Source organism: Telopea speciosissima, chromosome 4, assembly GCF_018873765.1.
Source record: "Telopea speciosissima isolate NSW1024214 ecotype Mountain lineage chromosome 4, Tspe_v1, whole genome shotgun sequence".
Taxonomy (NCBI): Eukaryota; Viridiplantae; Streptophyta; class Magnoliopsida; order Proteales; family Proteaceae; genus Telopea; species Telopea speciosissima.
The window spans coordinates 21,933,740-21,949,839 of record NC_057919.1 but is presented as its reverse complement, the minus strand read 5'-3'; the positions used below and the strand labels follow the sequence as shown (position 1 = coordinate 21,949,839).

General features: G+C 36.9%; 1 protein-coding gene across 2 annotated transcripts; it reads left to right on the top strand.

The window, feature by feature from the left end:
* Nucleotides 1-11,967: 11,967 nt before the first annotated feature.
* Nucleotides 11,968-14,023, top strand: LOC122657310 (2-oxoglutarate-dependent dioxygenase 19-like). 2 transcript variants are annotated; one of them, XM_043851971.1, is made up of 4 exons: nucleotides 11,968-12,282; nucleotides 12,386-12,621; nucleotides 13,288-13,594; nucleotides 13,725-14,023. In XM_043851971.1, exons 1-4 carry the CDS (start codon nucleotides 12,001-12,003, stop codon nucleotides 13,971-13,973), a joined length of 1,074 nt encoding a protein of 357 aa, XP_043707906.1. In that variant the 5' UTR covers nucleotides 11,968-12,000; the 3' UTR covers nucleotides 13,974-14,023. The 2 variants fall into 2 exon arrangements, with proteins under 2 accessions (XP_043707906.1, XP_043707905.1); XM_043851970.1 differs by having other exon boundaries at nucleotides 13,267-13,594.
* Nucleotides 14,024-16,100: the final 2,077 nt, after the last annotated feature.

Here is a 16,100-nt window from a genome sequence, read left to right as displayed (position 1 = left end):
TTGGAGGATACGACGATACCGGATCTTGTCCTTGTACAAGTACCGTCCAAGGCCCTCCAGAACCACTCACATGGAATCCACTCCTCCTGTGAGTCCCATAGTGGATTCCATGTGACTGGCCTAGAAGACCTCGAACGGTACTTGAATTGGCACTTCTCACATCTTTCTCAATCGATATCACACACAGAGTGACGCAAAGTGGGAAGCATAGTGGGAGCCAAACACAAGCCATAGAAAAGTCAAGACAGATTATCTATAGATGTAAAAATAGCATTGGCCTATACCTTGTGTGGAGTTCTTCAACTCCTTCACATGGCCCCTAAGTTATCCCGTGTAAGATTCTTAATCCAGCACTAGAGGTGTCAAACGATCCGTGTTAAAAACAACGCCCAAAAATGGGATTTGCAGAAGAAAAACGAAGATGAAGAGAAGATCAAACGCACAAACACACAAGACAAAGGATTTTATGTGGTTCACCCCCAAGTAGGTAGGCTACATCCCCATGGCTGCAGCAGGAATGGTTTCACTACTTCTCTGAAGAAAAGTTACAAAACCCTCAAATCTCACATCTACCTCTCAACGAGATAAGAACACATTATAGGAAGCCCTAACCCAAAAGAAAAGTACAAAAATGCCCCTAAAAACCCAAAAATGACCACCCGGTCAGGGTCAACCAGAACTGAACATATGTTGAAATAAATATCATACAAAGGTCTCCACGAGGTCTACAAGGGTCAGCGTCTATGCACTTTTAGGCCTTCCTGGCACGTTTCGAAGCTGGAATGGCCCTCCAAAGATTCTCACTGCATTTTTTGGACTGAGATCAGGCTTCACCAATAACAGTCTGTTCCATCCAGTTTTGGTCGGGCTGAATTGCTTTCAGGATGAAAATGAGTGAAACCAAAGCGGGCCAATAACAAAAGGTTCAGTCTCGATCCAATTTGGGTTTGGTTTATATCAGTTTTCTCTTATCGAGCTATTATTGGATTGTTATCGAGCTCAATCTAGTATGGGTTTGATTTACAATATATATTATATACATAATTATGGGGAAAAAAAACATGTGTTTTGTTTTAGGTTTGTATCGGATTTTTATACATGGCTAAGGTAGCTATAGATGAGGAGTTGCCCGTGGATTACAAAAGATTCTGGAGAAGCTTATGTATTTGATTGTAATCATCATGAGAACTAAATGATGAAGCTGTAGAGGAGGAAACAATATTAGTGTCGCCAGAAGTTTCCCTTTCTGACATACCCTTAGGCACAACAGGATTGGAGGAGCCCATTCTGGTTGACCATGTTTAGCCCAATATATATCAGCAGTATAATTCAATTTACCAAAAAAGTTGTTAGGGTTTAGGATTTAAGCACAAGGTTGCTTAAAGCATTACACCCTGAGTATCTAGTTTGGAATACCCAGACTGCTGTCTCCAGCTAGTATTTATAGAAAACTAGGGTTTAGGTCAGATGGGCTAATTACTAGATTACCCCTCACAACCTGAGTATTAATATAAGTAGGATTATATTAAAACATATGAAGGGATATTACATAAATACCCTTACAATCTCCTTCTATGTTCTACATATATCCACCACACATGTATAGAAACCATTGTTCAATCAGTAATTGAATCAATATAAATTGAATAAGTTGAAAATCAATAATCCAATAAATCAAATAAGCAATAAGTAAACTTCAAGAAATAAAACTAGGGTTTTAGATCAAAACTAAACCCAACAATAAATCCGAAGTTCCACATGCAAGTGGCTAAACCAAAAGAAATAATCAAAAGAAAAAGTCCTTGCAATCCATGTGACTTTACTCATCAAGTAAGTCATCCTCATCGAGATCCAGATTCAACCGTTCTCCTCCATCTTCGCCATTCTCTGTAATTTGTCAAATATGAATTTCATAAAATAATATGAATTCAATCACTTGTACAATAGTATCTAGTTCAACAATAAGAACTTAGTACATTCCATATATGGGTGAAGGTTAATCAAAAAACAATAAGCATCATCATCAAGTTTCTTTACAAGAACTCGATCCTATATAGTCTCTATCACAAGGACCATATCATGTTTCCATTTGGAATACTTTGTTCATCATATCAGTCACAGATTTATGTTGTATCATCAAATTTAGAATGATACACCATACTATGAAAGACATGTCATCAAATTTGGAATGACATAAAGACTAGCACAATATCATTGAAATATATTAGACATTTTTCATATTCCTTTGTGGAATAACAAAGTAAGAAAACTTCGCATGAAAATTTGCTACACCATCAAGTTTGGAATGGTTTCACAAATCCCCATACTTAGTAACCTAACTAAGTTATCTGAAACATGTTAACTGTCCCGAATGCTTATCAAGGCTAGATGAGATTCGAATAATTCAAAATAATATTGGGTTAGGTTAAGACCTGACTAAATGGTCTTTAACCCCATCTCCCCTATAGTTTTGAATGTTCGATCTTTGTTCAATTCCTTTGTAAGGGCATTTGCCATATTATCCTTCGATCTCACATCAATCAAAGAGATAATACCTTATTCCGTTCGATAATTCAGCATGGCCTATTTCAGCCTGATGTGTCTCCTCTTATCATTAAAGAGTGAGTTATTCACTATCGTCTTTGTTACTTGATTATCACAGAATATAGATATGAAATTTAACTTAAAATTCCTCAATGGAATATCCATGATCAAATCCTTTATCCACTCTGCTTCATCTCCTATAGAAGCTAGACCATAAAGTTCTGATTCCATAGATGATAGAGTAATACCAGTCTGTCTCTTGGATTTCTATTTCTATGCTACAGTTGCTCCTCCTAGTGTAAATACATAACCACTAGTAGATCTGCTATCTCCCAAATCTGAGCACCAAGATGCATTAGAATATCCTTCCAAAGTTAGAGGATGTCCAGTATAACATAGAGCATAACCAAGAGTACTCTTAAGGTATCTCATCAGCCTCGTCAGGACATCCTAATGCTTTTTTTCAGGATTACTTGGATTACTAGTGAAACGACTCAGCATGCCTACCGTAAACGCTATGTCTGGCCTAGTACAACTCATTGCATACATGAGACTACCAATCAGTTTAGAATATTCTAACTGACTTACGGTGTCGCCTGTGTTAGGTTTCAACCATTTATTATAGTCATAGGGTGTCTCAATCGATTTACAATCACTGTATCCCCAACTAGAAAGTAGCCTCTCAATATAATGAAATTGACTAAGGGTGATCCCTTGCTCATCGAAACTTACTCTCATTCCAAGAATGGTGTCCACTACACCAAGATCTTTCATGTCAAATTCTTTGGACAAGGTTTCTTTAATGTCACTCACTACAGAGAGATCAGAACCTAGAATCAACATGTTGTCTACATTCAAGCAAATAATCGCGACCTTGTTTGACTCAGACAAAAAATAAAGACACTTATCTGAGTTACTGGTTTGAAAACCAAGGCTCTTTACTGTCTTGTCAAACTTCTCATGTCATAATTTAGGTGCTTGTTTAAGACCATAGAGAGATTTGTTTAATTTATAAACTCTTTTTTCAGAACCTTCCATGACAAACCCTTCAGGTTGGTTCATGTAGATTTCTTTTGTTAGGTCTCCATTAAGGAAAGTCAATTTTATATCTATTTGATACACAACATAGTGTTCAATAGATGCTATGGCAAGAAGAATCCTTATCTTTGCCAAATGGCAGACCGGGGAGTAGATGTCAAAATAATCTATCCCTCTCACCTGGGTATAGCCCTTAACTACTAACCGTGCTTTATACCTGGCTATAGACCCATCTGGATGAAGTTTCTTCTTCAGTACCCACTTACACCCTATTGTCTTGGCCCCTCTAAGCAGATCAACAAGGTGTCAGGTCTCATTCTGCATTAAAGAGCTCATTTTCTCATCAATGACTTCTTTTCATAGCATTGAGTCCCTAGATCTCATCGCTTCCTTATAGGTGGATGGAGCAGTCTCTAAATGTTAGGTCACAAAATCCTCACCAAAATCTGTAGGTACTCTATCACTAGTAGATACTCTTATAGGTTCTAATTCAAGGAGCATTGTGGCAGTAGTGTCAAAAACAATTGGTTCAAATTTCAAAGGTGATTCTGTAACCATTTCAGTCAAACCAGGTTAGGTAAGGCCTTTATCTCTGAGGAATTTATCTTCAAAGAATATGGCACCCCTAGATTCTATCATCACATTGGTTGATAGATCAAAAAACTGGTCTGCAGCACTGTCTTCTGCACAACCTAGATACACACAAGTGTTTGTTCTAGGTCCCACCTTAGGTCTCTTAGGGTCTTGTATCCTAACATAAGCTATACAGCCCCAAACCTTAAGAGTGTCATATCTACAAGGATGGTTATGACATAGTTCATAAGGTATAGAAGTCAGTTTTGAATGTGATAACCTATTTAGAATGTGATTTACAGTTAACACTGCTTCTCCCCAATAGCAAGAGAGCATGCCAGCTATTAATAACATGGAGTTTAACATCTCTGTTAACGTCCTATTCTTTCTTTCAGCTATGTCATTTGATTGAGGTGAGTAAGGAGCAGTAGTTTCAAGGATTATGCCCGCAGAGGCACAGAATTCTTTGAACTCTATCAATTTGTATTCTCCTCCCCTATCACTTCTAAATCTTTTAATTTTCAAGTTCAATTGATTTTCTACCCTATTCTTGAAAATTTTAAAATTTTCAAATGCTTCATCTTTAGATTTTAACAGGTATAAATGACAATATATAGAAAAATCGTCTATAAATGTTATCAAATACTTACGACCTCCTCTAGTTGTGTAGCTTTTAAAGTCACAAATGTCAGAATGTATAAGTTCAAGAAGTTGAGTGCTCCTAAAAATCGGTCTGAAAGGTTTTCTAGTTATTTTGGTTTGAGCACACACTTCACATCTATTAAATCTAATTGAAGTGTCTAATGGTAAATTATGAGTTTTAGCTAGTTTGAGCATTTTTCTATAGTTCATATGTCCTAACCTACAGTGTAGTATTTTGGGATCAAGTGAAGTATGGTTAACCTGGTTTATTGTCTTATTAACTAAACTCAACCTAAACATATCATTCAAATTATAAGCACATCCAAAATAAAAAGAGTTAACAGACAGTGTTACTCTACCACTACTAAAAGTAATAGACATGCTAGCATCAAGCAAAATTTCAATTGAAATTAAATTCTTTTCAAAACCAGGAAAGATTTTAACATTTTTCAAAGTAAGTATTTTACTTGATGAAAGAACCAGGTTCGTTGTCCCTTGTTGAATCACTTCCACGACGTCTCCATTTATGACAGTGACAGTCTCTGCTACTTGAACAACATCAGTGAGCAGGTTCTTGCTATTGCAAACATGACAAGTCGCTCCAGAGTCTAACCACCAATCTGAAGATGTACTGACCAACCCCTTACCCTTGTCAACCATGACAACAAAGTTAGTAGGCTTAGTCTTGTCCACCAACATGTGAACTTTCTTCTGTGGTGTGTCAATGTTCCCTTTCTTAGGACCCCTACACTCAGATGCATAGTGACCCCACTTTCCACAGTTGCGACACTTGCCCTTCTTTTTAAAATTAGTCTTTTTGGCCTTCAACTATTGGGGTTCTTTCTTAGGTGGCTTAGATTGCCTAGGATTTTTCTTGGATTGTGAAACAAAATTGGCAGATGTCTGTTGTTGTTTCACCATCTCTAAGTTATTCCTGACGCTGTTCTCATCTTCGATTCTAGTGAACCGTTTGAGATCATCTAGCCTCACTTGTGTTTTCTTCCTATGCATCTCAGTTTTAAAGGAATGCCAGGTAGAGGGTACCTTAAAAATAATTGCACCCACTAAGAATGCATCAACAACAGGAATATTTTCTTGGTTCAATTTTGTTCTCAAGTTCTCAAAGTCTGTTACTTGTGGAAGTATTTCCTTGTCTTATTGAAACTTGAAATCCATAAACTTGTCAACCAAGTGAGTTTTTGATAGGTCCTCCTCTTTTTTGAGTTGGGCTTCTAGGTTTTCCCAAATCTCTTTTGCAGTCTCATATTTACTATAGGTCTCTGTCAGCCTATCTGATAGGTAGTTCAATAGGTAGTCTTTGCAAAAGTCATCATCACTTATCCATTGGGCTTCAGTTAGGTCCATGCAATCAGAAAATTTATTTACTACAGTGTAGAAAATATTGAGGTACTTCAGTCCAAATCGAGTCCTCATTTTTCAAGAACTGAACTCAGAGCCACTAAAGCTTTCCAATTTGATCATCTCAATTGGAACAACGTGTTTCTCCATATTTATGTGATTTGTTTATATGCCCAAGCAAAATTTCAAATAAAAAATAAATGCTCAAGGAACAGTCATACCTGAGATAGAGAACCCTGGATTTAGACGACTGAGGAAAGGATGGCAACGGTGCAGTGGCGTCGACAGTCATAGTGTGTACCCTAGTGCTGGCAGGCACGAGTCACTGGCTGCTGTTCGGTGACGGCTGGCACTGGTCGCAGCCCGTAGGTAGTGACCGATCTCAAAAACAAATCAGAAGCTAAAACCTTTTTGACCGATCTCAAAAAAAAATCAGAAGCTAAAACCTTTTTGACCGATCTCAAAAACAAATCAGAAGCTAAAACCTTTTTGACCGATCTCAAAAACAAATCAGAAGCTAAAGCCTTTTTATCTTCTTCTACTTTTCCTTTGTTTTTTTTTTTTTTTTTCAAAATCGAAAACAAAGTTTGACTTTTCGTCCTATTCTCAAACAAAATCTTAGACCATTCTCTCTCAACGAATTCTGATTTTTTTTTTTTTTTTCAATAAATCAAACCAATTCGTTGAAGAGATGGCTCTCTGCCTCTCTCTTCTTATCAAAACAAAAGAGCTCTGTTTGAGTTAAAATAAAATCGCAAGCGTACGGGTCAATCGTAGACGGGTCGAACACGAGGAGATATACGCCACTCTATTTAACTAATCTTAAAAGTAATGCAAAGTGAACCAAATTACTTAAATTACTAAATTAATGGTAATTAAACTAACGGATCCTAACTCACAAGCATCTAACAAATTACGCATCTACGGGGTTAAGTTGGCGTCCTAACACATGAACATCTAACCTCTCAAACTAACGCAAATTGGGAGTAATTAAAAATAAAATCCTATACTACCAAGTTGGAAGTAATAAAAATGCATAAACATCTAACCTATCAAACTAACGTAAATTGGGAGTAATTAAAAATAAAATTCTATACTACCAAGTTGGAAGTAATAAAAATGCAGCCACACATCCACATCCACATAATAAAAAATAACCACATAAGCAAAGTAACCCATAAGAAAAATAAAAGAAATAGAGGGAGAAGAAGAAGAAGGAGAAGGAGAGAATGAGATTGAGAGTTTAGAGAATGCAAACCTAGATGTGCTTGAACCGGATTAATTGAAGAAGCTTGAATGAATACTTGCATGAACCTACCATGGCCTCCTCTTCTAAATCTCCAAGTCTTGTCATCAACATAGGAGCTTAGACTAGAAGGCTTAAAACCTAAACTAGAATTAAGAAATTACAACCCAATTGAAGACTTAAATTGAAATCAAAGCATAAATTAAACCTATTACAACCATTAACTAAAAATCATAAAAGCAAACTAGAACTTAGAAAAGCCAAAAATCACAAATTGAGAGGAGAAGAAGAGAAGAAATTTCACTAAGTGAATGAACTAAAAATTATACTAAAAACTGAATTAAAATTGAACTAGAAACTAACTAAAAACTGAACTAAAAAACTAACTTCTTACAACCCAAAGGGCAATGAGTATTTATAGGGGGAATAGAGGAGAAGAGAGAAGAGGGAAGTGTAGGAGAAATATTCCTTAAGAAAAGAGAATATTCTCTTCTACTTCCTCCTTTACATTGCCTTGAATCCCAAGAAAAAAGAAAAAAATAGAAAGAGGGAGAGAAAAAAATCCTAGATACATAAACCTTCTATTTATTAAAAAGTAACTTTCTAATTCTAACTTGTGCTTCTTTTTCTTTGTAGATATCTTCTCCAAGCAATGAGATCAAGGCATCTTTGACCTTTCAACCTTCCATAGATGAGAGAATATCTTTCAAAAGAAATCTATCCCAAGTAGAATTCCAAAAGTGCCCTTGAAAAGTTGGAGGAGAGAGAGAGCAAGGGTGATGACTAGGATTCCACTCACAATTAATGAAATGTCAAATCTGTCCTTCAAAAAACGTGGATCATGGGATGCTTATATGGGCCTCACTGTTGTATTCCTTATGAAAAATCATCCAAAATAGACCCAAATTTCATCCAATTTGGAATTCGGGAGCCCAAGATATCTCAAGTTGAAGTTGGACTGCTCTAGAACCTTCCAAATGGAATCTTTCGGTTGACAGAAAGATAACTTTTGATAATTTTGCTAAGGCCCCTGGAATCCGAACTTTTGCTTTATTTTGTCCTCGGTCGACTATCAATAATTACAAATAAACCTCTGTCCACGAAAACGGCCATAACTTCTTCGTTTCAACTCGGAATCAAGTACCGTTTGAACCATTGCGAAGTTGACTCGACGGACTACGTATCCATACTAGTAACACCTCAAAATTATGCTAAGGGGCCCACTGTAATCACATTCAAATTTGATTGATTGGCATGATTCTTTCAGTGCTCAATCCAAACCTGATTTTCTCGACTCCTGGGTGCTTCCGGCTATTCTTAGCATCTTTTGCTCCATTTTCATAAGAATTCACCTAAAACCTGAAAAGCACGAGAAAGCATCGAAGTAACTCTGTCCAATGTGGTAAAATGTATGCTTTATGCCCTAAGATTTCACACATAAATGTGCTCATCAAGCTCTCTACCTCTCTGGCAATGTCAAATCAATCCTTGTTGAACTTTTGAATTTTTTTTTCTTTCAATAATCAATCAAAGCAAGAGGGCTTTTGACCAAACAAAAAGCTGCAGCCACGTCCTTTTTGGTTTTAAATAATCAGGGAAAACCTGATAAAAAACTGTTGATTGTCACGTCTGAAGCTGTGATTCGTAAATCAGATGCGTATGAACAAAACAATGTTTTAAAAGCCAAAGCTGAACCCGATCTCTCAAAGGAAAACCTGCGCCGATCTCTCAAACAAAAAACCTGCAGAGTGTTTGACCGAGATCGTATAAAACAAAGAATGCAATTCTGCCGAAGCTGATCTCTCAAAAGAAAAGAAAAACTGCAGAATGGTGACATACGATCAACCACAAATTTGATTCCAAAAAATCCAAAAATCCAAAGCTGATCTTGATCGTACAGAAACGAAATAATAATGCTTTAAGATTGTTAGGGTTTAGGGTTTAAGCACAAGGTTGCTTAAAGCATTACACCCTGAGTATGTAGTTTGGAATACCCAGACTACTGTTTCCAGCTAGTATTTATAGGAAACTAGGGTTTAGGTCAGATGGGCTAATTACTAGATTGTCCCTCACAACCTGAGTATTAATACAAGTAGGATTATATTAGAACATATGAAGGGATATTACATAAATACCCTTACAAAAGTAACATTGTCTGTTGGGTCGATCACCTTGCTATCTAGCTGTACGACCACCACAATCTCTCTAGGAGCCACGTCTTCTCCTAGAGAAGTTTGATTGCAGCCACATCATACTTGTTGATGGCTCCTCTATTCTTGTACCTACATCCTTGTGTCTTTTTACCCTTTTTTCCTCTACAGTAACATATTCGCTAGCTCCAGCAAAGCCAACGACGTGTCCAACCCTTTCCCTTTTGTTTTTTAAATTTTCTCTTTGATTTATTTTATGTTTTTTACAAGCAAATTGAGTCGAAAAGAAGGAAAGCTCGTAACAGAGTTATTTTTAACCATTTGGATCTTGAATTGCCAGTTTTTTTGCTGTTGCCGCAGAGACTGAAGCCATTCATGATGGTTTATTCTTAACTATGAATCTTACTTTGTTTCCGTTGGTTGTATTTTCAGATTGTCTAGCTATTGTACATTCTCATAACAATGTACTGCCCTTGCACCCAGACACCTGAGTGCATGAAATTACCGCCTTAAGTTAATGCCCCTGCAAGCATTCTCATTGGCCCCGTATTGGTGCAGAGTCACACAACAAGTCAACAATCTCTTGCCCTTTTTTTTTTTTTTTTTTTTTTTTTAGTTAGGGGTTTTTTTTTTGGCGCTTAAAATATTTTATAAACTTTCCTAAATGATACATCCAGATAGAGTATGCTCATAATTGTTCTTGTCCCCAAAGGAGGGGAGATGGGGTAATTTTGTTACTTCATGCAAAGAATAGCATTGACCAACCATATTTTAAGTTATGAAATCTTAAGAGATCTAATTAAAGATGCATATAAGGAGGATTTTTTTTTTTTTTTGTGGTAAGAATATAAGGAGGAATTGAGGATTTAATATTACGCACTCTTTAAATATTTGTTAGCTTCTATGCATCTTTACTTATCAAAATTGTGCGAAACGCTTGCAAATCAACAAGGATTTGCTTTTCTCTTTTATTCTTTTGTAATAAATATAAAAAATTAACCTGGGCAATTCTAATACGTCAGATGGTCACAGGTCTAGATCCTCTACAATGACGTTTAACCACCTGAATCGATCTCACACCATCATTAAATATGGCACAATCATTGTTATGTGACCGTTTTTTCTTCTTGTTCATATGTTCTATTTATTTCTATTACCACTAAAAACTAATCTTTAGTAATGGTAATGTTCTGCTACTAAAGATATTATTTTAGGGGGAAAACATACTACCTGGTCGTATCACCCACGTGACTCTTGTACTTAGACATAGAAGCACGTGAAAATACCACCTTGCCCACATGGAAAGGTGAAAATCTCACCTAGGGTGATGCTTATGTGTACGCTCTCATTGGTCAATGCATGTGCAGGCTCTAGAGGCCCAGGTAGTGATATATTTTTCTTTATATTATTACTAAACTCATTAAAGAAACAGCTAAAGATTGTTTTTTAAATGACTATTTGAAAAAATGAATATTATTTGGTCGCTTGGCTCCTATGCCCGGACACAAGAACGTATGGAGGTACCACCCTGGATGCCCCTGCATGAAATACAAATTAGTATTTATGTTGATGTCCTTCTGTGTATCCTCATTGACTCCACTCTGATAGAGGCACTGCATGACCAAACGACGATCACTTGCCCTAACTATTTGTAGCGGATATTAATTTATCACCACTCAAAGTATTTTGGTTTTTAATTTTTTTATTATTATAAATAACTCCACCCAACCTCCACCCCCAAAAATCAGCACCAGCCCCTCGTCCCGTGAGCTGGATCCTCTACCCACATGGAGGCCTTCTCACATAGGATCTTACCATCCATGGGAAGAGACACTTGTGTCCAAAGAGGAGAAGGTGGGTTTACATAGGGATGTAAATGGATAATCGAAAATCTGAATCCAATTTGCATCTGTATCCGTTTAGGGACATCTATATTTGTTTAAAAATATCCAGAAAATCGAAGACTTAATAATAAAAAATTAAATAAATAATGATCTTGAGGGTTTTTTATGATTCAACGGGTTCTAGAATATTAGGAAAAGACAATCATGATCTAAGAGATATGGATTGAGAGTGAATTGTATCCGTTAAGAAGAGCAAGGTCCGGGTTACACAAGGCAGAGATGTAAACGAATGATCAAAAATTCAAATTCAATCCGCATCCGAATCCATTTAGAAGTATCTGTATTCAACCAGAGAATATTTGATTCCAATCACATCCAATCTGTAGCCGAGCCGAGTCCGATCCTTTTACATCCCTAGGTATAAGTAGTTCCCATGAACAGCACAGATAAACCCCACAAGGCAGATTACTACGTGTCTTTCCATATCCCATCAACCTAATCTACTTGAAACGGATATATATCACCTTTACTCTCCATTGCTTCCATTCTGATAAATAATCACTAGTTCTTCGATCTGCTGCTGCTGGAATTCTGATCCGTCTTCATGGCTGCAAAATCTCAGATTCTTGTTGAAACCCCTTCATCGGCATCATCTTTAACTCCTCCCATGAGTATAAGTTGCGTCAAAGAATTAGTAGAATCAAACACCCTGATCACCTCCATCCCGTCCAACTACATCTTCTCCACCAATCTCTCCGACGACCAAGTTGTTACAGAAGAGCTCCCCATCATTGATTTCTCCCTGCTTACATCCGGTAGTCCTGATCAACGCTCGAAGATCGTTCATGAACTCGGCAAAGCCTGTCAAGATTGGGGCTTCTTCATGGTAATTTTAATTTTACAAGTTCAGGAAAAACAGTTACTAGCTCCTCCTGCATAACCAAGCACGACGAATTGAATGAATTATTGTTGGATTTGGTGTATCGTAGGTTATAAATCACGGTGTGCCGGAGAATCTGAGGGAAGAGATGCTGAACGCATGCCAAAGATTCTTCGATCTGACGGAGGAGGAGAAGAGGGAGTATGCCGGGAAGCACGTAACGGATCCGATCAGGTGTGGCACCAGCTTCAATGCTTCGGTGGAGAAGGTGTTCTTCTGGAGGGATTTTCTTAAGGTGTTCGTACATCCTGAGTTTCATTCCCCAGGCAAGCCCCCCGGTTTCAGGTGATCATTACTCATAAACTATACAGTTATGATTTAACTAAGGATGTCAACGAATGTTCAAAAATTTCGTATCTGTTTAGGAGAATGGACATCGAATCCGTTCGAATCGAATACGAATTTGATAATCCCTGTCCCTATCTAACTAATTATTATCAAATTTGTTTAACAATCCAACATTTTAAGATAATGTGATCTTTTTTCTAGATTTTTTATTATATATATTATATTATTTTATACACTGTGATATTTGGAATCACATATCTATTAAAATAAATACAAGATAAAATTAAAAGTAAAAAACATACTAAAATCAAAAGCTAAGAAAAATAGAAGAAAGGATAGTAGTTGAACTCTCAAGTCTCAACCCTAACCCTCATCAATAAAACGGTAAAGATGTCAACGGATAGTTGAAAATTCGTATTCAATCAACGTTCAGAGAATCCATACTCAAAAAATCCCTATCTCGAAACTATTCGAATCCGTCCGAAAACAAATAAGATATTATCTGAATCCATCTAAACATAATCGAAATATCATAATGCCACACTATCCGACCGAATTTTCGTTTACATCCTCTATTAAGGGTATTTCCGTGAATCAAGGGTAAGTTAGATTCTAATTTGATGGTTGGACTTGCTTGTACAGGGAGATTTCCTCAAAATATTGCAAAAGAACAAGACAAGTGGCAATAGAATTACTGAAAGGGATATCTGAAAGCTTGGGACTGCAAGAATACTACATTGACAATGAAATGAAGCTGGAGAAAGGTTTTCAGATTCTGGCTGGGAATCTGTATCCACCATGCCCGGAACCAGAACTTGCAATGGGAATGCCACCTCATTCTGACCATGGTCTCTTGACCCTCCTCATAGATAATTGCATTGGTGGCCTTCAAATCCAACACAAGGGCAAGTGGGTCCAAGTAAATTCCCTTCCCAACTCTTTCCTTGTTAATATTGGGGATCACCTCGAGGTATGTTCGTTCTTCCTTAAAAGCTAGTTGTTAAGAAGAGGGTGCCAAGTATCTATAAGTTTTCATATCGGGCTATTCAGATTCAATGTAAGATTATTTATCTGATTTTTATGTTTGCCAAATTGAATAGATATTGAGCAATGGAAAGTATAAGAGCGTGCTACACAGAGCAAAAGTGAACGACAAAACTACGAGGGTATCCCTTGCCATAGCCCATGGGCCGTCATTGGACACTGTTGTTAGCCCAGCTCCGGAATTGTTAAACAGTGAAAGCAATAAACCAGCATACTCCGGAATGAAATATAGGGATTACATGGAGCTCCAGCAAGGAAGCGTACTTAATGAGAAAACCAGTTTGGACCGGGTTCGAGTTAAATAATGAGGGTCGAACCTTGACCCGTTTAATAGAACTGATGATGGTTTGATGTATTATCTCAATCAGGCCGGATTCTAGAATTATGTATTTTGGTTCCTAAGACATGGAGGAAGAAATCGCGTGAGTTGTGACAGTAAATAATACTTTATCTATTGATACTATTAAATGTTTTGAAAATTTCTTAATTGCCCATGATGCTCTCTTCAACATTATAGAGAGAGAGAGAGAGAGAGAGAGAGAGAGGCTGGTATTAGTATGTAAATTAATGGGCTTTAATGGTATTGTAATGTATATTAATGGGCTTTTCTTGTTGGATTTGCATCCTTGCTCTCTTCAACATTATAGAGAGAGAGAGAGAGAGAGGCTGGTATTAGTATGTAAATTAATGGGCTTTAATGGTATTGTTATGTATATTAATGGGCTTTTCTTGTTGGATTTGCATCCATAGAATATTGTAAAAGAACAAGAACAGCGGCTAGTGCATTAGAGGAATATCTCAAAGCTATTGGCATTGACTGGAAGAACACTACATTGAAAAGGCTCTGGAACTTGAGCAGGCTTTTCAGGTTGAGATTGTGGAATCCATAGTCCTCTGGCTCATCATCAGTCAAGTTTCAACCCAATACGAGTTTGCCAAGTGCCAAAACAATGTATTGAAAACATTATCATGGGCTGTCAATGCAGTAGTGAAGGGTGCATGGACATAACACTAGACCATAGTTAACAAAAAGGGGAATGGCAAAAAAGCGAAGTCTTACGGTACGGGTTTTAAACGGTACAAAATTGCAAATGGACGATCAAATAAAATGGTCAAAAAAATAGAAAACGGTAAAAAATGAAGAATTGACAGTACGGGTTTTAAATATTGATATTACAAAAAAACGACACACTATTCTCATATAAATTGAAGAATTTTTATTTGAAATACATGTTTCTAATTTCAGTGACCCTGAGTTGAAGGTGATATCATGAAAAATGTGGCCTTTTGAGTCATCTTTATGTCAGTGAAAGAATCAGACTGATCAAAGTTCGGGAGAGAGAGATATGGTCAGTTAAGTAAGCCATTGTTCAACAAGTCCAAGGTCTTAAAAACCACCAAAAAAGCGGGAACATGTTTTAAACGCGTTTAAAATGGAAATGCTTGTCGTTTGCCAATTTTTCCCAACAAAATGTGGTTAAAACAGTAAAAAATGAAATACGTTTAAAAAAGAGTTTTAAATGCGTTTTTACTAACAGAGCACTGGATTACGTGAGGATATGACACATTAAATCTTGATCTAACAATTGACCAATCCACATCATTTCTTAAGCATCTAAACATTTTTTATAATACTAGATGATAGGAGATTTGAGTTACCTTTTGTAATGTTATATGATTCCAAATGTGGCACACATTTTGAACAACGGAAAGTGCAAGAGTGTGGTACACCGAGCACTAGTAAATGGCAAAACTTCGAGGCAGGATATCCCTTGCCACGCCACGGCCCATGGGCAGTCTTTGGACACTGTGAGCCCAGCATCCGAATTGTTGAACGGTGATCCACCAGCCTATTCCAGAATGAAATGTATGGTTCTATTTGGTTGCAAGGAAAACTAAAAGAAAGAGAAGTGGGAATTTTCAAACCTCCAAAAAAACCTTTTTTATTTATAACTCAACATGATTATATAAACTTTGTGAGGGAATGATCACAAAAGTTTCTTTTTTAGGCTTGAAAATTTCACTTCTCGTCTATTTAATTTTCCTAACAACCAAACGTAACTATAAGTAATGCAATGAGTGGGAAAAGCAATTTGGACCATCTTCGACTTCAACTTTTAACCCTTTAACCAAATTCACGATTTTCATCATTGACTAGTGCTTCTTCTTGAGTTCTAGAAAAGGGCAGGGGTGGGGAGGAGAGTCGATAAAGTGATCGTTGTGTGGTAGTTTCACTATATTATGATGCTTTGGACAATACAGTTACTAATATAACATGGAAGGCTGTTAGGTTATGCAATTTGGTTGAATCTCTTGGAATTGTAAAGGAAGTTTGTAATATATTTTAAGAGAGAATGTGTCAGTGTGGGATTTACATGATAAAGATATTAGAGGGCGTGAGAAAACAACCCCACATTGTCAATGTGGAGATC